The sequence below is a fragment of the Aspergillus pseudodeflectus genome (assembly GCF_044049435.1).
Source record: "Aspergillus pseudodeflectus strain CBS 756.74 chromosome Unknown BJX68scaffold_37, whole genome shotgun sequence".
NCBI lineage: Eukaryota > Fungi > Ascomycota > Eurotiomycetes > Eurotiales > Aspergillaceae > Aspergillus > Aspergillus pseudodeflectus.
Window position 1 is genome coordinate 60,054 of NW_027263813.1, and position 22,181 is coordinate 82,234.

Below are 22,181 nucleotides of genomic sequence, written 5' to 3' on the forward strand. Positions count from 1 at the left end.
ATTGAGGTCTAACTCCATTACTGTAACTATTATTGGGGTATCTCTAATTCATCCATGGCTTCTAGCTCGTCCGCATGGCTCTCGGTCTCGATCGCATCGCGCGTCACCTGCTTCGAGGTAGTACTCTCAGGCCTAGCTTCATCTTCGTGTTCCCTCAACAGAGCGTCCAGTTCATCAAAATCATCCTCTTCTAGGGGAGCGGCGCCAGCATTGGCTGGTCGTGGCTCACTCTCATGCTCCTTCAAGAGTGCGTCCAGCTCGTCCAGGTCGGCATCTTCCAACGGCGCACCGTCAGCGTCAGCTGGTCGTTGCTCATTACCCTCGTCCGGCATGAACAAATCGTCATCCATGTCATCTAACTGCACGGGCCGTGCATCGAATTGGTCGATAACTACTTGACCTGTCGGTAATGTGGTTGTTGGTGCAGATGTGTCATTGTCCAAGATGTCATCATCGTCGCCTGTGGTCTTTGGCTTTTCTTCGTCTATCCATGCACGTCGCATCGTTTGTATGCGTTTAGAATGCCCAAGTCGTTCTATCATGGCTAGGCCATCGGCGAATTTTGCTCGAGGGAATAGGTCATCAAGCCATAGTTGGTAGAAATTTAGGAGGCGAGCCAAGTCAGAGAACTAGTCGGGACGAAACGGGTCGGTTAGCTGCGCAGTTTCGTCAAGACAGGTTGCAATTGTAGCAGGGTAGGCTGGCAAACCTCGTGTCCTTTGCCCTTGAACTTTAGATTCCTTTTAGCTGAGCGCCGTAATTTGGGGATTCCAGCTTGTGTGAGTAATCTGGTGGTAAGAGAATTAGAGCTGGCAAATGGGTTGGATACTGGTTTGATGGATCATAACTGACCTGTTTTCGTCCAATTTTGGCACAGGCTGTCGCTTCTTCGCAACTTTGACCTCATCGTCTAGTCCCAGGACAACTCCCGAGTTGTCCGGCGGAGTTGTTTGCTTTGGCGCGTTTGCAGTGCTCGTATTGGTGCTGATTTCCTGAAGGATGCCATCCAGACCTACATCATAGTCGAACAAGTCGTCGACAAAATCCACAGGACGCGACGCTGCCGCTGGTGGGCTGTTTTCGGTTGCCATTGCAATAGCTAGTAATTGTAGATAGATACTTCAATTGCGCCTGTCATGAAGCTCGTTCGAGGGTTTCAGCGCGGAGAGCAATAGATCATTCCAATGGAGCTGATATCAATAACCCCAAAAAGCGCTGGGACGCGTTTGGGACGCGTTCATCACTCGCAGCGGCCAATGATGGGCGGGTCAATCTGAATTTCAAGTTAGAGCTGGACTATCCGCACTAGCCCGTATTCGGAAAGTTAAAGCTTGGCACAACCTCCGACCCTTCAAGTTCAACCCCGTCCCGAGTCCAGACAAGAGCGACTCTGAACGACTCAATCGTCGCCGACATTTATTCTATCACAGCCCATTCACCATGGCTGGCGAGCAAAAGACTGCGGTTATCCCGCCCAAGCAGGCGAAGACCGATTATCCGGTGCGACACCTCTCTCCCAATACCCTCAAACCAACGGCCCTTCTTAGGTTCTGAATGCTAACATCGGCTTCCAAGCTCATTGATTCTGACCCGTACGGACAACTCCCAATATGACCCCTTTACGCCAAACGCGACGGCTGGAGCCTGCTTGTGACGAGGCGGACTGACTCAGTTTCTACTGTAGGCACATTCGCCGAGTGTTTGGATACGCGAGACCGTCCGACTATGCTGTTGCTGGTGGGCTGGGTGCGGCTTCTCCTCTTGCGTTCTGGGTTATGGAGAGAGTGAGCCCGTCGCACGTTGGGCGGGGAGGCTTCGCACCCGTGATGCGCCTGGCAACGGCAGTTGGTATTATTGGAGGTCTCCACATCCTCTACCAGAGGTCTTGCAGTACGTCGTGGTCTCGGATTTTTTGCGGTTTCTCTTCACGCATGTTGCTGATACACCAATCTTACTAGACCGCTTCTATGGCTTTACGGAGAACACGAGAGAGGTGGAAATGGATATGCGGGAGATGGTTGACAAGGTTAAAAAGGGCGAGCCTCTATACGGCACTTCACAAGTATCCCCATACTTGCAGGGGGTAGCTGCTCAGAACTCGCGCTATGCGCAGCTATTCTCTCACATCATCCCGTGGCCCAACCTGGTCAACCATGACCGAGTAGGTTTTTCTTTTCTTTTCCTTGTGCCTCTTCTTCCTTAGGTTCTGCAAACTGATAATCATGCAAGCACGGTGTCGATACCGCCAAATACTACCAGCAAGCGGAGAGGGAACTTGAGGCTAAGCGTCTCTCAAAACTCGGGTCTCCTTGAAGGTTAGATTAGCGGTGGAGATGAATTGATTACTTTGTCCGTACGTCATCTGCCGAGACCCTGTGCGCTTATTCTGGCGGCTGTACAACTCTATTACCACCGCCGATGTGCAAACAGAATTGTATAGTTATCTTGTCATTAGAGTTGTGGCTAGCTCAAATCGGTGTTGGATCCGTTTTCAAGGTGTCGCTCGGTCAACACTATCAAGTGGGTCATCGAATTTGGTATTGAGCTCTCGATGTTTCTTTGGGCGAGGTTTGGGCGCTTTTGATGTCAGTGCCTTTTTTTTTTTATCTTGAAAAGAAAAGAACACTAGATGCTTGAGCACATACCTTTGTCATTTTCTTGGATGTAAAAGCGTCTTAGTAGCATAATAGCCTCCTGACGCTGCAACCCACCATACACAGGATAAGGCGGGTCGATTGAAGGGCTAACGCAAACTTAGTCTGGAGCATGGGAACAGTGTGGTTAACATACTCGGAATGCAGAGTCAAAATGCTTCCAGTCCCTCCAAACCTCTCGTTCCCGCAACCAAAGTACACACTTCGGATCTGGTACTGGCGCAGGGCTGATGCACACATAACGCACGGCTCAACAGTCACGTAAAGGTCTGTTGACCGGAGAGCGGATTTTGGATAACTGCGCAGCATCTCTTGAATGGCGAGGAACTCTGCGTGTCTCGTGCCCTGTTAATGGGGCGTCAGATATGTATCTTGATCAAAAAGTCCAGGTCCCCGTAGGTTTCCCCGTGTGATATAGCCTATAACAAGCAGTCTCAAAGGCATACATTCATGGACCTGTTGGTGTCGTTCATTCCATAGCCAACTATCTGGTTCTCGTAGACTAGTACGCATCCTACAGGTGTTTCGCCTGTGTCGAGTGCTTTTCTTGCCTATTCATGCATGAGCCTCATTTCCTTGTCTAGGTGAAGAAGGGCAACGTACCATTTCAAACGCCTGCTCCATAAAGTAGGCTTGATCTGCCGTTGCCTGTCCCATCGTGGTGCGGCAGTGCTATGCGTATACTTCGAAATGACCAGTTTTGAAAGGAACTTCAAATGTGACTACTAGAGCCCGCAGTTTGCAATTAGTAAAAAAGGGTACACGGCTACGAGTAAGAGCCTTCACAGAAATAAGAAAGAGGTAAAGGCCGCAAGAGAGTGAGAGAATTAAAAAAAAATTGTAACTTAATTAATTTAGAAAAAAATCTAACCAGTAGAGAAGATAAGTCGTATGATCAAAGAAAACAGCAGTCGCGTCGAAGCTACGACCTCCTAAACGTTTCTTGATCACATCCTCTCAATCCGATCCCTATCTATGCTCCAGATACACACGGCGATCCCAGCAAGCAATACAGTATCAATCGTTGGACGCTTCCCCACTTGTATGCATCAGCATTCATTACCTGATAAGCCGCTTATCACAGGCACTTTCTGCGCAACGCGTCAACTTTCTTGAATCCGCGAACACGCACTTTGAGTGCATTCAACATTGACAATAACACTCGTTGAACATGGCATGGTTCGAATGCTACTAATTGCAGCAGATGACTCAAAGGTCCATCCTTATCCTACGAAAAGTATGACCGATTTGCCGTCTACAGAACCTCCGTCTACGCTGGCAGCTCAATTGGCACCGCGTCTCTCCTCCCAGGGAAGCCAAGTCCACAACCTCACAAGAGAAGCCTTTGCCCAACTCCGTCAAGAACTAGTTGATGGTCGATATAGTGAACTACGCCTGGATGATAGCGCCACCGATGTCAGCCGGTTGATTTGCATTGTCCTCAAGGCCGGCCTGGAGCCATCAAGCAAGGAGGAAAGATCAGACACTAGGGACCTGAACGGCCAGCTCTTGGACTGCCTAGATATCATCCAGACAACTGTTGAAAAGGCTCCGCAAACGCTGGTTGAAGTTCCTGACCCAGAGATTCTTGGAGAAAAGGCGTACGCCCCATTATATGCTTGGCTCGTTATCCGGCTTCTCCACCTGTTCTGTGCTCGGAGCGATGGCGTTGCAGATGAGAAAATCACTAGCATTGTCTCAACCATAGCTCAGGCCCAGTATAAACATACGAGATTGTGGGCTTCTTGCCATGCCATTCCCACGTTCTTGCGGGCTTGCGCTGCCGGTTTGTAGGACTCCAAAGCTGTCGCGGATCGTACTAACGAAACCTAGAGGTCATATCCTCCTTGGAAGCACCCAAAAACCGGGAACGATGGGATAATCCTCTTCTCAAAGTGTTGCTACCATCGTTCGAAGGACCCGTTTCTGTAGTTCTAGGCAAAATTGGCCTCCCTCGCAATTTATGTGAGAACAAGAAAATCAAGCTTGCATCATTCCCGAGAGCTGTTGTGCTGTCACTCAGTCTACTTGACTCTTTTCTGAGCCTGAGAAACGAGGGCTTTTCCTTGACACCTAGTGTCCGACAGAATTTGGCTTGGATCCTGGATGGATATCAACGTCTATGGAAAGTTGCTTCTAGTTGGCTTCAAAATTCCACAGCGGACATTTTTCAGCCGAAAGTCGAAATTTGCTCACGGTTTCTGACATCTATCTGGTTATGCTGGCAATCTGGAGTGTCGTCTGAGATGGAATTAGCGTACGATTTTATCGAGACGCTGATGAACATGTCATTCACCGACATCTTAATCCACTCCCCCACCCTTCAATTGGAGCTGGGCCAATTCATTAACGATTCTACGAAACTTCCTGGATGTACGGGAAGGCACCTGAAGTGTATTAGAAGACTACAACCATCATTAAGTGACGCTATCAAAAGACCCGCGTTCCAATCGCTTGAGCCCAATCTCCAGGTAGAAGGACCCTACAAACAACTCTAGATACTGACTATGCAACTGACTGGAAAAAAGACGGCCATTCAAAACACTTTTTCGAGAGTGATGCAGACGACTTCAAGGTCGAACTCTAATGGAATATCTGCACTCACTGATAATGATGGTGATAAAACGATGCTAGATTCATTTGCGTCGACCCAGGGGCTAGCTATCCATCAGATAGCAGACGACGGGCAAGACGGCCACGCACTCGAACGCCGCCGGACTGGGGCAGCGCAGGATAAGACTGATGATGGTGTCGACAAGCTCATGTCAAAGCTGATGGGCAGACTACGTGCTGACAGTCCTACCAGCTTGGAGAACCTGAAGCTTGCTACCTCGTAAGTCCAACATAGAATTCTGTATAGGTGGTTTGAGTGCTGAATATAGGGATCCTAGCAAGTCGTTCTCTGCACTTTTGGAGCAGGAAAAACGCGAATTTCTTGATGATCTAAGCCACTTACCCTGCGCGATGGCCGGGAGCTCAAGCATGGCCTTGAAACACCTGTCACGGGGCGGACAACTCTGCCATGTCTGTGATGACGAACGCTATGATGAAGCCCAGAAAATTCCTCAGTGCGACGACAGTGAGACGTTGAGCCAAATTTTGGCGTTCATGGTCCCGAAAATCTCTCGTTCATCAACTCTCAGGGTAAGCACCATGATTGCTCTGAAGCGGATGTTGATGCACACCTCGTCATTAGCGCACCTGCAGCTATCAAATTCCGTCTTTGGCGACTTTCTCCTTAGCTCCCTGCGAAGCTCTGTGCGAGAACTTCGAGTCGTTGCTGGGTAGGTCTTTTCGTTAATTTTTGTTGTGTCCGAAAAACCTACTAATAAAATGGTAGTCAATCGACAGTCTGCTTTGTGCGCAAGAGCTTAGACCACGAAACCCGGCGGAGCAACTTCGTGGTACTGTTAGAATGGTTAAGAAGTCTATCAGAAAAGCAAGAAACGGCTCTACATGAGACTTGCATCATGAGCCTATGTCGACTGGCAAAGTATGTTATAGTTTCCGGGCTGTTAACCTAAGACTAACACTCTTTCTTGGACGCCAGGTTTTCTAATGATGAGGAGATGAACATAATCCTTCTTCGTCTTATAGAGTACCTAGGTCACACGAACCCATTCATCTGTGGAGTAGCGTACACTGAAGTATGTGATGATCCTAAAACTTCGGATTATCTCTAATACAGCTATAGATGTCAAAACTTGCACAGCAACGTTCTGTTACTCCAGCTGCCCTGTGTCGGCCATTCTGGAGAACTCTCTCGGTGATTGTGGCCAAAAATCTTCAGTCACGTCCTTACATGGCCGAGCAACTTTGTGACTTGCTCGGAATGCGAGTGGATGATTTTCTAAGGCTAACAGAGGTCTTCGTTCTTCCTCATCTCGTTCTCTCTCGCAAGCGGGATGTTATCGCCAGAATTGGAGGAACCTACAAAGAGGTCAAAACTCCATTTGACATATGCTCAGAGAAAGATAATCTCGCTGCAATATTGGCGTTTCTGTTATGTCAGCCTTCTTCGGAACCCCAGAAAATGATCATGTCGACGCTGTCTGCTGTCGATTCTGCATTTGACGGTCGTACCTTGGCCGAGTTGGTGAGGATTGAGCCTATCTTGATCGCCTGCGACCTTCTCAAGGGCCTCGGGGACATGGGCAAGGACAACGGCGCAAGAGTATGTGTGGGTCCTCGCATGCAGGCCGTATGCTAACAAAGATAGTTCCAACAAGCACTCGTCGTTCTGGCCTCCCTCGTGCCACGGAAATCTGCACATTCATCGAAGAAACCAAACTTGGTAGGTCACTTTATCGAGGAACATGTTCTTGGAATAATCACGCAGTTCGCGCACGCCATCAACGACTTTCAAATCAGGCAGCCTCTCGTTGAGAAAAAAAGAAATATCATGGCCATTGGGGCGATGGTCAAGGTTGCTCCTGGGCATGTCAGTAGTGCTTTGCCTCAGGTGTGCACACGTTTTCTGAAAAAGAATGTCGCGATTAAGCTGACGAGTATAGATATGTGCCTGTCTACGATCTGCCTTGGAGATTGAAGAGCTCTGTAATAATGCTTTCACGGTATGGGGAGTATTGGTAAGCTCTTTACACGAGGAAGAGGTCGAGCCGCTGCTCGATCAAACATTGTCCATTGTCATAAAGCATTGGGACACATTTACCCAGGAGACCAGAAAACTTGCTCACGAACTCGTCGAACACATTTTGGGGTCTCACAACGAACTGCTGCGGGATATATTTGGCACAATGCCATCGCTGGCGTCGATCCCTGTCCTTGCCAAGTTTGAAGACAAAATCAACGAGATGAAGGAGACGATGGATGTTCGAAGTCACTTCCTTGCCTTTTCTCGACGGTGCTTGAGCGAAAACACGACTGTTGTCGAACAAGCCCTAACGGAGCTCGTTTCCTACCTCTCTAGACACGAGGAGTTCGTTCATAGATCTGTTCTCAGCGAGCAGCCTGATCCAGCTGTGGCACACTTGGTTCGGTCCCTGCTTGACTGTACTGTGAAATTCAACACCACCTCCGAGTCCATCACCCTTCTCACGGCTCGCTGCCTAGGTCATGTCGGTTGCTTAGATCCGAACCGAGTGGATTCGGTCAAAGAGAAGAAAGAGATCCTCGTCCTGTCAAACTTCGAGAAAATGGAGGAAACTTTTGAATTCGTGCTTTTCTTTCTCCAGAATGTGCTCGTCGATGCGTTCTTGTCTGCTTCCAACACTAGGGCTCAGGGGTTCCTTGCGTATGCCATGCAGAATCTACTGCGATTCTGCAGCCTGAACTCCGCAGTTACCCAGCGCTCTCGCGGTGTTCAATCCGATGAAAAATACCAGCGCTGGCTGGAATTGCCTGAGGCTGTGCGCAATACGCTAACACCTTTTTTGACATCAAAATACACAGTCACCGTCGGTGCGGTCAGCTCAAGTTGTAGCTATCCAATATTCTCGTCTGTGCTATCCCACGCTGATTGGCTACGAAACTTTGTCCAGGATTTGCTACAGAGTGGAAACGGAGACAACGCAAAGTCCGTATTCAGCGTCTGCAGTCGCATCATCAAGGGGCAGGATATTTCGATAGCTTCGTTTCTTCTTCCGTTCGCTGTCTTGAACCGCGTGGTAGGGGGCACTCAGGGTGAGAAGGACGACTTGCAGTGTGAGCTCCTGAATATCCTTTCCTACCCGCTCCCCGAAACGAGCAATGAGGTATACGAAGCCATTCTTCTATGCAGCCAGGTAAACGATCGTTCCGCCCCTTGTGGTGTCGTATATTCATATTTGTCCAGCTAACTCCCACTCTAGAGCGTATTTGAAGTTTTAGACTACCTTTCGAGGTGGCTAAAGGGGAAGAAAAGGCAATTGACCAGCCTAAGAAATCACGCACGCCACGATAACAAGCATTCCAAGGAGAGTATTAGAGACCTCTTGGTCGACTCGTACTCATCCCAGATCAAGACAGTGGAGTCTCTTCTTGGCTCAATACCTCCCGAGGTGATATCCAAGCGAGCCGTGGAATGCAAGTCTTTCTCGAGGGCATTGTTTCATTGGGAACAATATATTCGTCAATATAGAAATCGTCCTCAGACACAGCAAAGCACCAATCTTGAACCTCTCTACGAACGCCTGCAGAATATCTACAGTCAAATTGACGAACCAGACGGTATTGAGGGGATTTCAACTCATCTACACGTGCTTGACATCGACCAACAAGTCCTCGAGCATCGGAAGGCCGGAAGATGGGCTACGGCGCAAAGCTGGTATGAGTTGCAGCTCGAGAAAGAGCCAGAAAATGCAGATGCCCAGTGGCATTTGTTTACTTGTTTGAAAGAATCGGGTCAACAAGGTAAGGTCCTGGATTTATGGCCTGACTAGACATTCTGCTTATTTTTGACAGATGCTATTCTCACTCGATTTGAGATCCTCAAAGACACGAACTCTGTCCCTAAATTTCTCCCTTTCGCGGTCGAGGCGTCTTGGATGACGGGCAAATGGGAGAAGATGCACAATTATCTTGAATTGTGCGCCCAGAAGAACACTGCGGACTTTAACATAGGTGTTGGCCTGGCTTTGGATGCCTTCCGTCGGGGCCAACGACAGCAATTTCGCGATATTATCGACGGCTTGCGGCTCAGTGTCTCCAAGTCCCTTACGACCAATTCCGTTACCTCTCTGCAATCTTGTCATGATAGCATACTTAAACTGCACGCTCTAACGGAAATAGAATCCGTCGCTTTGGCTGGGGCCGATGCATGCAAAAATCCCGAGGAACGCTCAAGCTTGCGGGAGTCTCTTGATCGTCGGTTAGATGTACTTGGAGGATACATATCCGACAAACAGTATCTGCTTGGTCTCAGAAGAGCCGCCATGGAGCTGACGTATGTAATCTTTAACAAAATGTCAGAAGCCTATACTAACATTCTCTTAGGGGAAATTTCGCAGATTGCGACATAGCTGCTGCTTGGTTGATGAGTGCCCGTTTGGCACGGAGAGGTAACTTTGGCAACCAGGCATATCAGTCAATGCTCAACGCCGCTCATCTCAAAGACCGATCTGCGACAATTGAACATGCCCGATTACTCTGGAAGGATGGCTACCATCGAAAAGCAATACAGATACTAGAGGGTGCAATTGCTGCCAATGAGTTCGCGTCAACTGCGCCCAGCTCGGGTAATCCAGCCTCACCAACGTCTATCTCAACTCACGAGAAACAACAAAACCTATTGGCTGCTAGGGTATACTCCCAAGCCGAAACCGTACGGTTTCTGTTGCAGATCCAGCTGACTTGTCTAGGCGCATCTACTGCTAGCGAAATGGACCGATCGAGCAGGACAGACTCAATCTGACATTATCGTGCAAAGATATCGTGAGGCCATCAAACTCCAGGCTAGGTGAGAGTGAAGCGCCGAAATCGGATCCGGTTTTGAGACTAATATCAAGCAATAGATGGGAGAAGGCGCACTACTATCTCGGTAAGCACTACAACAAGATCTTGGACTCCGAGAAGTCGAAACCACTGGGCAAGGAAGCACAGATCTAGTAAGTCCTTCTATGAGCAGTCTCAATTGATACTAACAATTTTAGCTTGAGCGGCGAGGCATCTAAGCTTGTCATCGACAACTACCTTCGGTCATTAGCGCACGGAAACAAATACGTTTTCCAATCTTTACCCAAAGTGTTGACTTTGTGGTTGGAGCATGCCTCGGCAGTCGAACAGCCATTTGACCCTAAGAGAGGAGATAACGAGTAGGCAGCCCCCTAACCAATTTATTTCCCTGTGTGTGCTAACGGGCATCAAGAGAATTTCAAGCACATACCTTGAACCAACGGAAGAAGAGCCTTGATGACATGCATTCGCAGCTGAGGAAATATGTCAGTAGAATGCCGGCAGCTTTGGTGAGGTCCCGACTTCGCAGCATACCCCGGCGATACGTCTTGCTAATACAATGCAGCTTTTCACCATTCTACCGCAGGTTGTCGCGCGGATATGCCATCCCAATCCGACGGTTTACAACTTGTTGACGAAAATAGTGGCCAAGGCAGTGAACGCTTTCCCTCAGCAGGGACTATGGACGGTCCTTGCTGTGGTCAAGTCCTCATCCAAAGACCGGGCCTCGAGGGGTTTCACCTGCCTTCAGAAAATCACAGTAGGCCCTATGTGTCCACTCGACTCCGTGTGCGGTCACCAGCTAGCTAACATGGCAACAGGATATGAGCAAAAAGTTAAAGACCGAAATCGCCCATGACATCCGTGGGATGATCAACCAAGGCCAGAAGTTTTCGGACGAGCTGCTGAGGCTATGTGTGGCAAAGATTGAGAACAAGATTTCCCGGATTCACCTAGCTCGAAACCTCAACTTCAATCACAAAGTAGCACCCTGCCGTCTTGTTGTTCCATTCCAAGCAATGCTTACGCCGACTTTGCCCGCTAGCCATGATTCCGAATACCTCAGAGGCTTCAGGGCTTTCCCTCGAGATACTACGACCATTGAAGGTAATGTTTCTCTGCCAATACATTGCTTGTCTTGTGAGGATGTTCAACCTGACGAATGTTAGCGATCCTTGACGATGCGCAAATCCTGAACTCGCTTCAAAAACCCCGAAAGATTAGCATCCGAGGGTCCGATGGCAAGATCTACAACATCCTTTGCAAGCCAAAAGATGACTTGCGCAAGGACCAGCGGCTCATGGAGTTCAATAACATGATCAACAGATTTCTAAAGAAGGACGTGGAGTCTAGCAAGCGGAGATTGTGTAAGTGTCAATAACTCCGCATGTGTGCGTGGTTGCTAAGAAAGCAAAGATATCAAAACATATGCGGTTACCCCATTGAATGAAGAGTGTGGACTTATCGAGTGGGTGGACAATCTTAGGACATTACGTGAACTTGTCACCAAGTCGCTAAAGGAGAGAGGGATATCGCCCAACGTGAGCTAAACCAATCATGCATAAATAACCCTCGCGTTGTACAAAGCTGACTGCCCAGTACGAGGAAATACGCAAATATCTCACGGACGCCTGTTCGGATCCATCCAAGGTCTCAATCTTCACAGACAATTTGTTGGTAATGTGAGTATTATGGCGCATTTCTATCGGTCTTTCAGCACTAATCGTGTTTCAGGTTCCCTCCTGTCCTTCACGAATGGTTTGTAGAAATGTTCCCCGAGACAGGCGCATGGTTCGCGGCGAGGCTTCGGTATACTCGGTCGTGTGCTGTCATGTCGATGGTAGGATACGTATTGGGGTATGGCTGAACCACAATCCGCGCGCGATACATTCCTAATCATTCATTCCAACAGGCTGGGTGACCGGCACGGTGAAAATATACTCTTCGAGGAGGGCACGGGTGGTATTCTACATGTCGATTTCAACTGCCTGTTCGACAAAGTAAGTGATGTGCGGCTAATAACGTTTCAAGAATGAATGCTAACCTTTCTCCAACTAGGGCTTGACGTTCGAGAAGCCCGAGTTAGTGCCATTCCGGCTCACCCAAAATATGGTCGATGCCTTTGGCGCGTACGGATATAATGGTCTGTCATGATCAACCCAGAATGAATATCATCGAAATCTAATCAAGCTTCTAGGACCATTCCGAAAAACGTGTGAATTAAGCCTAGATCTCCTGAGGCAGAATGAAGATGCACTGATGACAATCCTGGAGACATTCTTGCATGACCCGACGACTGACTTCATCGGCAAAAAGGTATTTACTTGCATCTCCACAATAAATGCAGCGGTTTTGTGCTAATAATACATGGCTAAAGCGTCGAGTTCACGCAAGTGTTCCCGACACACCAGCTGGGGTTCTGGAAAACACCCGCAACAAACTCCGCGGCCTTCTCCCTGGGGAATCGGTCCCACTATCTGTGGATGGTCACGTCGACGAGCTCATCATCCAGGCAACTGATATTCGAAACCTCGCGGCGATGTACATTGGCTGGTGCGCTTTCTTTTAGTGAAAGCGAAGGCCCGAATCGCTATGAGACAAAAAATCTTTTTCAAAGCTCCGGCACAGTGTATGATAAACTTCGTGAAACCGGGAGCGCCACGCTCAGTCTGACGTCTTCAGATGAAAACTGAGACATGTCAATGATTGAAATGAAAAGAGAATTTGAGAAACTTCTCCGCCGCATCTACCTCCTTGGGGGACCACCTTGATTGCGGCCCTTATCACGGCTGTAGCCTCGGCTTCTACTGCGACTGCTGTAATCGTAGCTGCTATAGCTAGGACTACGGCGCCTACCCCGCCGGCCGTTATCATCGTGCGGGCGGCCCCTTCTCCTGGGCGGGGTTGCTGAGGGAGATCGTGAAGACAGCGACCGAGATCGGGAGCGCGAGTGTGATCGGGGCCGATATACGTCATGCCTTTCCATGGGCCGAGAACGGCCATATCTCCTTGGAGGAGACGGGCTTCGTTGTGAGTACGGCGAATGGCGGGACGAACGAGTGTCCGCGGGATGTCCGCGGGGATTCCTTTGGCGCCCATAGTTCCCTCTTGTATCCGAAACTGGTGGGGGCGAGCGGGAGAACGCTCTTTTCGGGAGTACGATAGACACATTCAATACTGCCCCATCAAGCTGGGCTTCATGCATGTGCGCGATTGCCGCTTCAGCATCTGCAGGGTCGTGATAGAGTATATATGCCGTACCTCTGTTCGTCATAACTACAAAGGGACCGTGTTAGCTGGGTCCAAGAATGAATAGACCAATAGAGTCGTACAGGTTGTATTTAGCGGAAGATCAAGGCTCTGTATGTCCCCAAAGCTCCCAAATATCTCGAACAGGTGCGATTCAGTAACATTCTTGGTCAATTTCTCAACCACAATCTAGCAATCTCCGATGTCAGCTCAAATGTCTCAAAAGTTAACTGCAGGAGACTCCTGGCAAGCGTTCTCGAACCTTGGAACTTCTTTGGCTATATGTAGGGGGACTTTGACTTCGACTATAGCTCCTACCCCTATAAGACCTGGGTGTTGGGCTGCGAGTCCAACTTCGACTCCGGCCACGACTCCGACCGACGGATCGTGATCGAGACCTGGAGCGGCTGACTGATTGACGTCCATTTCGGCGGCCAGCGTCGCTCTCCAATCGGGGGCTTCGGGAGGCCCTTTTGTACCTTGATTCTGATCGCACGGATACGGAGCGCCGAGGGGAACGATCACGGGGCGAGTGCCTAACCATGGCGCTCGAAACGGGGTGTGTCCTTATAGTCGAGGTTTTTGGTTGATCACCGCGGTGTTGCTAGTGATTGAGGCGCGGCGCAACTTGATGAGGGTGGAATGGAACGACCTTTTATGTGGCGTATCAAGATGGTCTGCGCGCTGTTTGACTTATAAGGTTTCAGGTTGCAAAGAAATGAAAGCAAGATTTTGGATCAGAAGCAACCAGGGAGATTTCTAAGAGCCTAGAATGGGAGCTCTGCCGGCCCTTGACTTTGCTAGCCTTTTCAGGTTAGTCGAGTTTTCCTAGCCCACTCTGGGGTACAGAAGCCTCTAATCTTCCAATGAGACGAGTAGTAATGCGCTGGAAAGCCACAAACCACTCCGTATGTATTCAAGGTCGTACTTGCTACGTACATGTTATAGTCTAAATCTGTCTATAGTGCGCATTACCCTAAAATCTTCAATATAACGCGTGGATCTATATATAACACTGATGCCGCCCGCATTCACTTAATATCCACGGAGTCTCGCCATTGCTCGTACTCTCGAACCATATTCTCGTCCACCTGTTTCCTAACCTGGTCGAGAGCATACTCAAAGTGTCTCCAGCAGACATTTTGCTCCTGACCGGTCTCGTCCTCCTCATCCAGCGCGGCGTCACCTGCCGTCTGGCAAATGCTAACGATTTCTGCCCCAGTGTAGCCTTCAGTTCTCAAAGCCAGCTCATCGAGCGCTACTTCTGGATCAACCACTGACTTACTGAACCAAATGTGAAGAATTTCTGCCCGGGCTTCGAAATCAGGAGGACCAATATAAAGGATGTTATCCAGACGTCCCGGACGCATCAACGCTGGGTCGAGGACATCGGGCTTATTCGTCGCCGCAACAACCAAGACACCCCTGAGCTCCTCAATGCCATCCATCTCGTTCAATAGAGTTGTGAGCACATTGACACCTCCTTGAGAAGAGTTTCCACGCTTTGCCGCAATAGCATCGATTTCGTCAAAGAATATGATGCTTGGCCTAGCTGATCGTGCTTTTCTGAAGATCTCACGCAAGGATCTTTCCGATTCGCCAACATACATACTCAGAATCTCCGCGCCTTTGACGGCCATGAAGTTCAAGCCCGCTTCCGTAGCCAGAGCCTTGACGGTTAGTGTTTTGGAACAACCCGGCGGTCCGTAAAGGAGAATGCCCTTCTTGCTCTTCACATTGAGCCTATCCATCCGTTCAGGGAACTGAAATCGTCAGCATACTGCGTGTCTGAATATCAACACCAAGAATATACCTTTAAGGGCCGTTCAACGGCCTTCTGTAGCCGCCTTTTGATTTCATGCTGACCACCAATATCTGTCCATCTGACCGTCGGCGTTTCTAAGAATACTTCTCTCATTGCAGTTGGCCGGGTCTCCTGTAGTGCTGATAGGACATCACTCTCCTCAATCTTCAACTCCACGATCGACTCTTTGGATGATTGCTGGTCTCGTGGTTCATCGAGCGTTCTTTCACGTTCAAGGTTTAAGTCTCTGAAGCCGGAAGTGTTAATCTGCCGCCGTCGAGCTTTGCGGCACACGAGCTGTAGCAAAGCAAACAAATCAGCTCCCACATAACCATGGGTCTTTTCCGCTAAGAGTTCAATGAGCTTTTCGTCGAGTGCCACAGATGGGCCTCCGCATATAGCATGCAAGATTTCAGCACGATCACGCGCCGTAGGTATTTGCAACTCGATCTCGTCGGCAAACCGGTGAGGAGTTCGTAGAACATCATCGACATCATTCGGATGCCGAGTAGCCCCGACCACGAGGACCCGGGCGGCGCGCACCATATCCATGCACTCGCATAACGTGGGCGCCAGAGGGTGCGAATCTGCTGAAGCTTTTTTCGGTGCGATGAATTCCAATTGGTCAATAATCACAACGCTAGGCTGGTATCGAATAGCTTCTTGGAATATATTGCGCAACTTAGTCTCTCCATCCCCAACACCCTTGCCAAATGCCGAAGAGCCGATATCGAATGTTCTTCGCCATGCTGCCGCCCGGATCTGGCCAAGTAGGGCAGATTTACCTGTTCCCTTCGGACCATACAGAAGAATCCCCCTGCTGTGCTCGTAGAAGGTAGGCATGGTGAGTATGTCTGTATCAGGATGAAAGTCCGCAAGGGTCTCGTTGATGGCCTGAATCTGGCGGCTCATCCCTCCGAGACCGATCGAGAGGACCTCAAGCCGAGAACTTAGGCTTTCGTCGACATCGCCCTGGGCCTCGTCTATCAAGACCTTCGAGTTTACTCCGAACCGAAATAGAGTGCTGCCATTGTTTTGGTCCACCGGTCGAATGTTCGCGATCCTAAAGCTCCTTTTCTGGCCCCTGACCTCCAAGTCAAAAGTCAATCCCACAGCTAGGGCCTCGCACTTTGAAAGCGGAAACTCCAGAGACCAAGCCCAGTGGTGTCTGTCCGGTATTGGGATCGGACCGTATCGTTCAATTCTGTCAGAGTCGGAGCAGTCGGTCAAGGAAATAGATCCAATTTCCTGCAGAGCCTCGTCCACCCTGACAAGGGAAATCTGATCACCGAGTTTGATTCCATAACAATCTTGGAGAGTCCTTGATGTTTGTACAATTGACTTCCCTATGCTCTCAGGCGAATTCCAGGCTATAGCGTCCTTCGATCCTCCGCCGGGAAGTAATATACGACAGACATCGCCAGCTTTAAGTTTGAGAATGGCCAACGAGGTCGACGAGAGGTATACTCGAAAGGCATCTCGGTGGTCGTTTCTTACTTGCTTCGAAAGTGGCCGCACGGCGAAATCGCGATTTTCCGGCATGTTGTAAATGAGCACGCAAGAACAAGGAAAGAAGGAGAGTGGGATTTTGGTTTTGAGCAAATGAGAGCAAGGTGGTATATTTCTCTTTCAGTCACTGTATCCATGCATTTAGAATGTTGTTGAGCTAAGAACATCGGCGTGTCCTAGAGAGAGAAAAAAGTCCTGTTTCGAAAACTTTTTCTATGCTTCAAAGTAAATACATCGGCGGAAAGGAAGGTTGTGCACAGGAGCTAAGAAACTTCTAAGAATCTGAATGCAAGCTAGTCAATGGTATATTCTAAAGAAACTGTCAAATTCTTACCTATTCTTCGCAGTCTTTCGTTCTACTTTCGTCTCCCCTGTCCCTTCACTCTCTTATTTTTTTTTATTCCGGAGGAGGGGAACAATCATCCTTGGGTGGGAGTGCTTATCAATAAATGGACTAGGCCCACCCAGGCATAATGCAACGGAGTTTGGGGGCCTACCTGAAGATATCAGACCCACATAAGCGAATTTCACAGTATGTAAAATACGGAGTACTACTCCAGACAGGAGTATGTAGTCAAAACCTCGCAGCCTAGTACTAAGTACGCAGAAGCCCTGTCAATGCATTCCTTTAAGGATTAGCGAGCCTTTTATCTCTGGCTCTGAAAGATCAAATTGGTCGACTTTTTTTTTTGGCAATTTTGCACCGCAAAGGCCAAAAAAGCTTTGGATGGAGAGGTGGAAGAACGAAAAGGCGAGGACAGGGTGCTAAATCCACTATATTGCCAGGGTTCGAGTTGGGAGTCCCTTACGGCAGGTCCTCGATGTTACTTTTCGGAAAAGGACACTACTACGAGAGTGGGCCGCAATCTCTCGTTGACAAGGAGCTCTCTGCCATATTGGCTTGTGGAGAGCGTGAGGGATCTTAACGAACAGGACAGAGCCATAGGTTTGAAAAGTAGTCGCATTAGAACTAGAACTTGGAACGCCGCCTTGAAATGTCGAAATAGCAAACGAAATTGGTAGCCCTGGAACAATTATAGACATACAGATATAAAAGGTCAAAAGGTTGAAAAAGTGAGGGCACAGCTTAGAATCTGACGCACAGCAAGAGGCACCATCGTTGATAGGACCAACAAGTCCCGGCAAATCACCTAGGATGGCGGCCGAGGGGGAAGGGCAAATGATAACAAGGAAACCTATTCAACAGCACTTTCCTCCAGTATTTCCGCCCATCCCCGAACCTTGGTTGTCTATGCTGACCCCTTGTGAGCCAGTCTGTTCGGATTTTGAGGAATCCATTCCCTTCTTGATGTCGGAAGCAAGGTTGTAGAAGGCTTTCTCGATGTTGATATTATTTTTTGCCGAGACTTCGAGGAATGGTATCCCAAGTTCATCCGCAAGCTGCTGGCCTTGCTCCGTTGTAACCGCCCTCTTCTCTTCCCAGTCACATTTATTTCCAATGAGAATCTTGTGCACACCCTCACTCGCATGTTGCTCAACGTTCGAGAACCAGGTTCGAATGTCTGTAAAGCCAAATATCAGAAGCCGTCGTAACAACAGTATTGGGGCCTTACTCTGGAATGAGCGCTCATCTGTCACATCATAGACAAGGAGGATGCCCATCGCTCCCCTGTAATAAGCTGTCGTGATCGTTCTAAAACGTTCCTGTCCGGCGGTATCCCATATCTGGAGCTTAACCCGCTTCCCGTCAAGTTCAATGGTGCGAATTTTGAAGTCGATGCCAATGGTAGTAATGAAGGACGGCGTAAATGAGTCTTCGCTGAAGCGCAAAAGGCAGCACGATTTCCCAACCCCGGAATCACCAATCAACAACAGCTTGATCTGAAGCAGAACAGTCTGAGCCAAGTGACATAGATTTCGATCGGGTAACACTTACCAAGAAGTCGTAGTTTCTGGTACCAGCCATTGTGGGATGAATTTCTTGAGTGGACTGTACAGAAGTCGGGGAGAGAAAGTAGGTGTGAAAGTACTAGGAAATCTTAAGAGATTGCTGACGAGTGCCGCGGACTGCAACGGTGAAACTGCTTCCCCTCCTTTCCCACGTGGCCGTTTTCGCCTCCTTTGTTTATCTTTCGTTTCGCTGTTTATTCCACGGGCGGCTCCCACACATATGGAAAGGTGCAGCAAGAAGCGATGTAGTTGGGGGGCGTTCGTGAGATAGCAAGGGTGGCCAGGGGACGGAAAGATGTTGGGGTCGTGTCGCTGTGCGGAAAATAAGCAAGTTTTATCGCAGAGGTTGCAGACAGCCGGGTAGACAGAGGAGATTATTCGTTAAAATGAGATGGCTCTATCGTTGTGAAAATGACAGAAAGTCTTGGATGGATTGTCCGCGAAAGTAGTACCTGGTGGATGACTTGAGAAAGCTAGGGATGGCACTGATAATGCGTAATCTGTGGTAGTACGAGGACTAGATGGGGTATAGTTTCCGTCACAGGCAAGGTCGAAACAAAACCCCCTCCACCCCACAACATGATGGCTACCTAGTATGGGGTAGAGTACACATCGTCTTCTAACCTACTATTCATTCTTCACATTATTCCCGAAGACGCGCAGGGGTGATAGCAGATCATTAACATGATTTTGCATGGTCAGGGCATCTTCTCGTACAGGCTTAACTGGTTCGCGCCGATCGATCGGGCGACCGAGTCGATTCGACTTAATGTACTCAGAAACCTATCTATTCAAGTCTAGAGTTTATTATAGAAAGTATGAGGCTTATGGATGTACGCCAAGGTCGGAGGTTGTTAAGGCACAACAGGCCTTCTGTCACTGTGTCCATTTCGAGAAGGTCCACAACATTCTCTCGACTACTTGTAGCTGCTTGTCGGCTCGGTTCTCGTCAACCAGATCGGCAATGTCCTCCTGGAATGCGCGAAGATCTGCTCCTTTCAACATAGTTTGGGCTTTCGTCAGAAGGATCTCGGCGTTGCATATCAGGAGACCGCGGCTTTTGTAGGGAAGGCGTCCGTCCACGGCTGGATTCGAGGAGGACAGTATGCGATGAATGTTCCTGATACATGTTTAGTCGACGTCCACAACCATGCAGAGGCACCTACCGCAAGGCATATCGAAAATCATCTTGCCGTCTACCCATTCGGAAGCCTCTCCTACTACCGAGAACGCCAAAAAACCAGCGTATTGAAGCGTAAGATATGAGGATCCCAGGAGTCAATCCGACAAATCTGCGCCACGTTAGCTGGTTACTGACACGCTGAAAAGAAAGCAGAATCATACCCAAAAACAAGCTCCTGGCTCTTGAGTAGTGCATCGATACCACTCATCGCTATTTCGACGTCTACTTTGGTCTTCTGAATCTGAATCAAAAGAGCACGCACCAAATCGCCCCGAACCGTGCCTATAAACGGACTGCGCAAGTCTTTCTCGTATGCCCTCAAAACTGGTGTCAAGTCTCCCTCTCTTACTTTATGCGCGATCAAATCAGCGGCGGAAGGGTGACCCTGCTCGCCACGGTCGAGGACAAAGTCAACCACCATTCTCTCCAGGCTCGCTCGGTCAGCCTCCAGGCTGTTCTTGCTCATCAATGCAATTTCGCTCTTCTCATCGTGACGGATAGTTCGAACAAGTTTCCACATTGGATCAATAACCCAGTTCCTCCAGAAATCGATAGTGGTAGCCCCAAGATTCGAGATCCAATCAATCAAAATGGGGCCCAGGTCCTTCATAATCTTCAGGGAGGTGGTAGCCGAAACCAGGGCGAGGGAGAATGGGAGCCAATAACGGACTACGGGTGATGGGCGCCCAAATTCAGAAACACCTTTGTCCGTGAGCTGCTGGAATCTAGGAATGAGGTCCTTTAAGACGTGAATAAGCTCCTCGAGGACGTCCTGGGGATGTTCGAGACCTTCAACCGGAGGACTATATTTTCCGTCAAAGAAAACTGGGTTGTCCGTTGTGGTGGAGGTACTTGTGAACCATTTATCCTCATCTCCACCAAACTGAAGAAGCGATTTCATTAGACCGACTCTGGATCGTACAAGGTAGGATATATCATTGCTGGATACTTCGGGGCTGTCCGTCTCATATGATAAGCACTGTTCAATAAGAAGTCCGACAACACTGGCATTGAAGTCCCTCATCGCTTTCAGCTTTCTTTTCTTCCGTTGGATCTCCAGTTTTGGTCGTCTCAACGAGGAATGTAATCCAATGCGGACTGAACTCAGTCCTGGGGAAGTACATCGTTGCACGGAGTTGTAAAAGCTCGACCACAATGGCTGGTTAGATCTCCGCGCAGTCGGCAAATCACGGCTTGACGACACGAGGTTATCGCCCTTGTCGGGTTGACTGAGCTCGGTATATTTTTGCCATGCCTTGAGCGGAGAGGTCTGCAGGGCGTAAAGACCAACACACCAGTCAAACTGCTGAACGTCTTCCCAGTACCGAATCTCTTGGTCAAGCAAGAGTACATTGTTAGAGAAAACTTTCAAGACGGTGGCAAGCGTCTGCGTAGACGCTTTCGCGCTTACTAGCCAAGCGACATCAGAGAGCCGTAGCGTGATGCCGTCCAACTGCGAGGTGGAGAAATCGGCAGGCTTGGAAATCTCATTGCGAGACTGTGCTATAACGTCCGCGAGTTTGCCATAGTGAAGAATATTCTGGCTCTTAGAGCTGAAGGAGAGCTGGGTGATAATATTCTCGAGGATCAGGAGTTGTTTAGCGTGAGGCTCCGTCGAATCAGCGTGTCTGAGTTCTCCCTCGATGCGTTCGGATAGGCGCTGATGAAGTTCCCCTAACTGCGTCTCAAGACGGTAAAGTTTGCTATTAACGCCCGTCAAGTCAATCGCTGACAAGCTGGCCAAAAGATGGTCTATTCTTTGAATGGCTAAACTTACCTTTTCAAGGCTGACATTGTTTGTCCCTTCTATAGGGAGTTTGTCAGGTTCCTTGGGATGTTGAGGTTTGCTTCTCAAGGACGTCTGTGTTATGGCGTCATCACTCCCAGTAGACTGGACTACCACAGTTAGCAGAACAACTGGAAAGAAGATTATGCAGCTCACTATCACTATTACATCACAATTTGCTCCTCGGCTTCTTTGAACTTCCAGGTGACTCTACTCCGTACCGCATTGATAAAACCTGCGCTGAATTATATCCGAGCAACAACCGTCAGCTACTATGTTTAACAACCTTAACGTTCAGCGCTAAGATGTCGCGACCTCTGCAGCTTGTAAATGCCGCGCATGCTTGCTTCATGAAATTCAAGGATTTATACGAGCAACAGTCTACTAATACAATTTCAATAGACCAAAGACCATAATTCCGGGGTATGATCGTATCGATTCGAGGTAGGCTTTTTTTTCAAACAGCGCTCTCACATGCGTCGATGTTATAGGATTCTCGGTTATTGGTATATTAGTATACCTAGGGTAGCGGGGTAGTACAGTCGCCTTCCGCGACCGGTTTTGTACCCAGAAATTTCTGATTTATGAAGAATGCAGTCGGAGATAAACTCAAGCTCCAACTGGCATGGCTAGCACAAGAATCTGGGGAGATCCTTTCCAACAGGATGTAAGGCAAAAAAGGAGCAGCCTGAG

General features: G+C 48.9%; 8 protein-coding genes across 8 annotated transcripts; 2 read left to right on the plus strand and 6 right to left on the minus strand.

Moving 5' to 3' along the window:
- Positions 1-19: 19 nt before the first annotated feature.
- BJX68DRAFT_242133 (Chromosome segregation in meiosis protein 3) lies at positions 20-1,239 on the minus strand. The gene is made up of 3 exons (XM_071040937.1): positions 853-1,239; positions 710-788; positions 20-629 (listed from the first exon to the last, which is right to left on the minus strand). Exons 1-3 carry the CDS (start codon positions 1,089-1,091, stop codon positions 30-32), a joined length of 918 nt encoding a protein of 305 aa, XP_070896581.1. The 5' UTR covers positions 1,092-1,239; the 3' UTR covers positions 20-29.
- Positions 1,240-1,440: 201 nt separating this feature from the next.
- On the plus strand, positions 1,441-2,313 carry BJX68DRAFT_269183 (putative NADH-ubiquinone oxidoreductase 21 kDa subunit; the record flags this gene model as incomplete). Its single annotated transcript, XM_071046273.1, has 5 exons — positions 1,441-1,500; positions 1,576-1,592; positions 1,685-1,890; positions 1,959-2,161; positions 2,230-2,313. 5 exons carry the CDS (start codon positions 1,441-1,443, stop codon positions 2,311-2,313), a joined length of 570 nt encoding a protein of 189 aa, XP_070896582.1.
- Positions 2,314-2,347: 34 nt separating this feature from the next.
- BJX68DRAFT_134376 (nucleoside deaminase) lies at positions 2,348-3,493 on the minus strand. Its single transcript, XM_071036355.1, has 5 exons — positions 3,258-3,493; positions 3,101-3,205; positions 2,791-2,999; positions 2,646-2,743; positions 2,348-2,577 (listed from the first exon to the last, which is right to left on the minus strand). The coding sequence occupies exons 1-5, from the start codon at positions 3,309-3,311 to the stop codon at positions 2,492-2,494; spliced, it is 552 nt and encodes a 183-aa protein (XP_070896583.1). The 5' UTR covers positions 3,312-3,493; the 3' UTR covers positions 2,348-2,491.
- A 136-nt stretch (positions 3,494-3,629) lies between these two features.
- Positions 3,630-12,615, plus strand: atrA (protein kinase MEC1; the record flags this gene model as incomplete). The annotated part of the gene is made up of 27 exons (XM_071043238.1): positions 3,630-3,696; positions 3,856-4,440; positions 4,488-5,125; positions 5,183-5,487; positions 5,546-5,938; positions 5,995-6,147; positions 6,205-6,301; positions 6,349-6,828; positions 6,874-7,116; positions 7,169-8,398; positions 8,465-9,005; positions 9,057-9,537; positions 9,588-9,894; positions 9,953-10,050; positions 10,106-10,198; positions 10,244-10,405; positions 10,459-10,555; positions 10,612-10,806; positions 10,868-11,153; positions 11,216-11,413; positions 11,463-11,587; positions 11,646-11,728; positions 11,781-11,903; positions 11,959-12,046; positions 12,105-12,189; positions 12,244-12,362; positions 12,424-12,615. The coding sequence occupies 27 exons, from the start codon at positions 3,630-3,632 to the stop codon at positions 12,613-12,615; spliced, it is 7,464 nt and encodes a 2,487-aa protein (XP_070896584.1).
- An 88-nt stretch (positions 12,616-12,703) lies between these two features.
- Positions 12,704-14,024, minus strand: BJX68DRAFT_134450 (uncharacterized protein). Its single transcript, XM_071036356.1, has 3 exons — positions 13,558-14,024; positions 13,379-13,484; positions 12,704-13,322 (listed from the first exon to the last, which is right to left on the minus strand). The coding sequence occupies exons 1-3, from the start codon at positions 13,837-13,839 to the stop codon at positions 12,793-12,795; spliced, it is 918 nt and encodes a 305-aa protein (XP_070896585.1). The 5' UTR covers positions 13,840-14,024; the 3' UTR covers positions 12,704-12,792.
- Positions 14,025-14,162: 138 nt separating this feature from the next.
- Positions 14,163-17,005, minus strand: BJX68DRAFT_242151 (putative AAA family ATPase; the record flags this gene model as incomplete). The annotated part of the gene is made up of 3 exons (XM_071040938.1): positions 16,943-17,005; positions 15,109-16,890; positions 14,163-15,058 (listed from the first exon to the last, which is right to left on the minus strand). Coding segments are annotated over exons 2-3 (2,261 nt in total), but the record flags the coding sequence as incomplete, so codon positions are not given.
- A 546-nt stretch (positions 17,006-17,551) lies between these two features.
- srgA (Rab family GTPase srgA) lies at positions 17,552-19,024 on the minus strand. Its single transcript, XM_071040939.1, has 3 exons — positions 18,506-19,024; positions 18,183-18,450; positions 17,552-18,131 (listed from the first exon to the last, which is right to left on the minus strand). The coding sequence occupies exons 1-3, from the start codon at positions 18,533-18,535 to the stop codon at positions 17,809-17,811; spliced, it is 621 nt and encodes a 206-aa protein (XP_070896587.1). The 5' UTR covers positions 18,536-19,024; the 3' UTR covers positions 17,552-17,808.
- A 77-nt stretch (positions 19,025-19,101) lies between these two features.
- BJX68DRAFT_134692 (NCA2 family protein) lies at positions 19,102-21,731 on the minus strand. The gene is made up of 5 exons (XM_071036358.1): positions 21,645-21,731; positions 21,480-21,598; positions 19,864-21,405; positions 19,686-19,811; positions 19,102-19,639 (listed from the first exon to the last, which is right to left on the minus strand). Exons 2-5 carry the CDS (start codon positions 21,494-21,496, stop codon positions 19,396-19,398), a joined length of 1,929 nt encoding a protein of 642 aa, XP_070896588.1. The 5' UTR covers positions 21,497-21,598; positions 21,645-21,731; the 3' UTR covers positions 19,102-19,395.
- Between the last annotated feature and the right edge of the window lie 450 nt (positions 21,732-22,181).

Bases quoted from the DNA above. Each gene is read 5' to 3' on its own strand.
- BJX68DRAFT_134450 (XM_071036356.1), bottom strand. From the start codon at position 13,839: ATGGTTAGGCACTCGCCCCGTGATCGTTCCCCTCGGCGCTCCGTATCC. The intron at 13,485-13,557 runs GTTCGAGAACGC...GGAGATTGCTAG, and splicing joins ATAGCCAAAGAAGTTCCAAG to ATTGTGGTTGAGAAATTGAC. The intron at 13,323-13,378 runs GTACGACTCTAT...GTCCCTTTGTAG, and splicing joins TCTTCCGCTAAATACAACCT to TTATGACGAACAGAGGTACG.
- srgA (XM_071040939.1), bottom strand. From the start codon at position 18,535: ATGGCTGGTACCAGAAACTACGACTTCTTG. The intron at 18,451-18,505 runs GTAAGTGTTACC...GTTCTGCTTCAG, and splicing joins CCAGAAACTACGACTTCTTG to ATCAAGCTGTTGTTGATTGG. The intron at 18,132-18,182 runs GTAAGGCCCCAA...TTGGCTTTACAG, and splicing joins AGATGAGCGCTCATTCCAGA to ACATTCGAACCTGGTTCTCG.
- BJX68DRAFT_134692 (XM_071036358.1), bottom strand. The intron at 19,812-19,863 runs GTATGATTCTGC...AACGTGGCGCAG, and splicing joins AGCCAGGAGCTTGTTTTTGG to ATTTGTCGGATTGACTCCTG. The intron at 19,640-19,685 runs GTAGGTGCCTCT...AACATGTATCAG, and splicing joins GATTTTCGATATGCCTTGCG to GAACATTCATCGCATACTGT.
- BJX68DRAFT_134376 (XM_071036355.1), bottom strand. From the start codon at position 3,311: ATGGGACAGGCAACGGCAGATCAAGCCTACTTTATGGAGCAGGCGTTT. The intron at 2,744-2,790 runs GTATGTTAACCA...AGTTTGCGTTAG, and splicing joins ATTTTGACTCTGCATTCCGA to CCCTTCAATCGACCCGCCTT. The intron at 2,578-2,645 runs GTATGTGCTCAA...TGACATCAAAAG, and splicing joins CATCCAAGAAAATGACAAAG to CGCCCAAACCTCGCCCAAAG.
- BJX68DRAFT_242133 (XM_071040937.1), bottom strand. From the start codon at position 1,091: ATGGCAACCGAAAACAGCCCACCAGCGGCAGCGTCGCGTCCTGTGGAT. The intron at 789-852 runs GTCAGTTATGAT...TCTTACCACCAG, and splicing joins CCAAAATTGGACGAAAACAG to ATTACTCACACAAGCTGGAA. The intron at 630-709 runs GTTTGCCAGCCT...CGTCCCGACTAG, and splicing joins TCAAGGGCAAAGGACACGAG to TTCTCTGACTTGGCTCGCCT.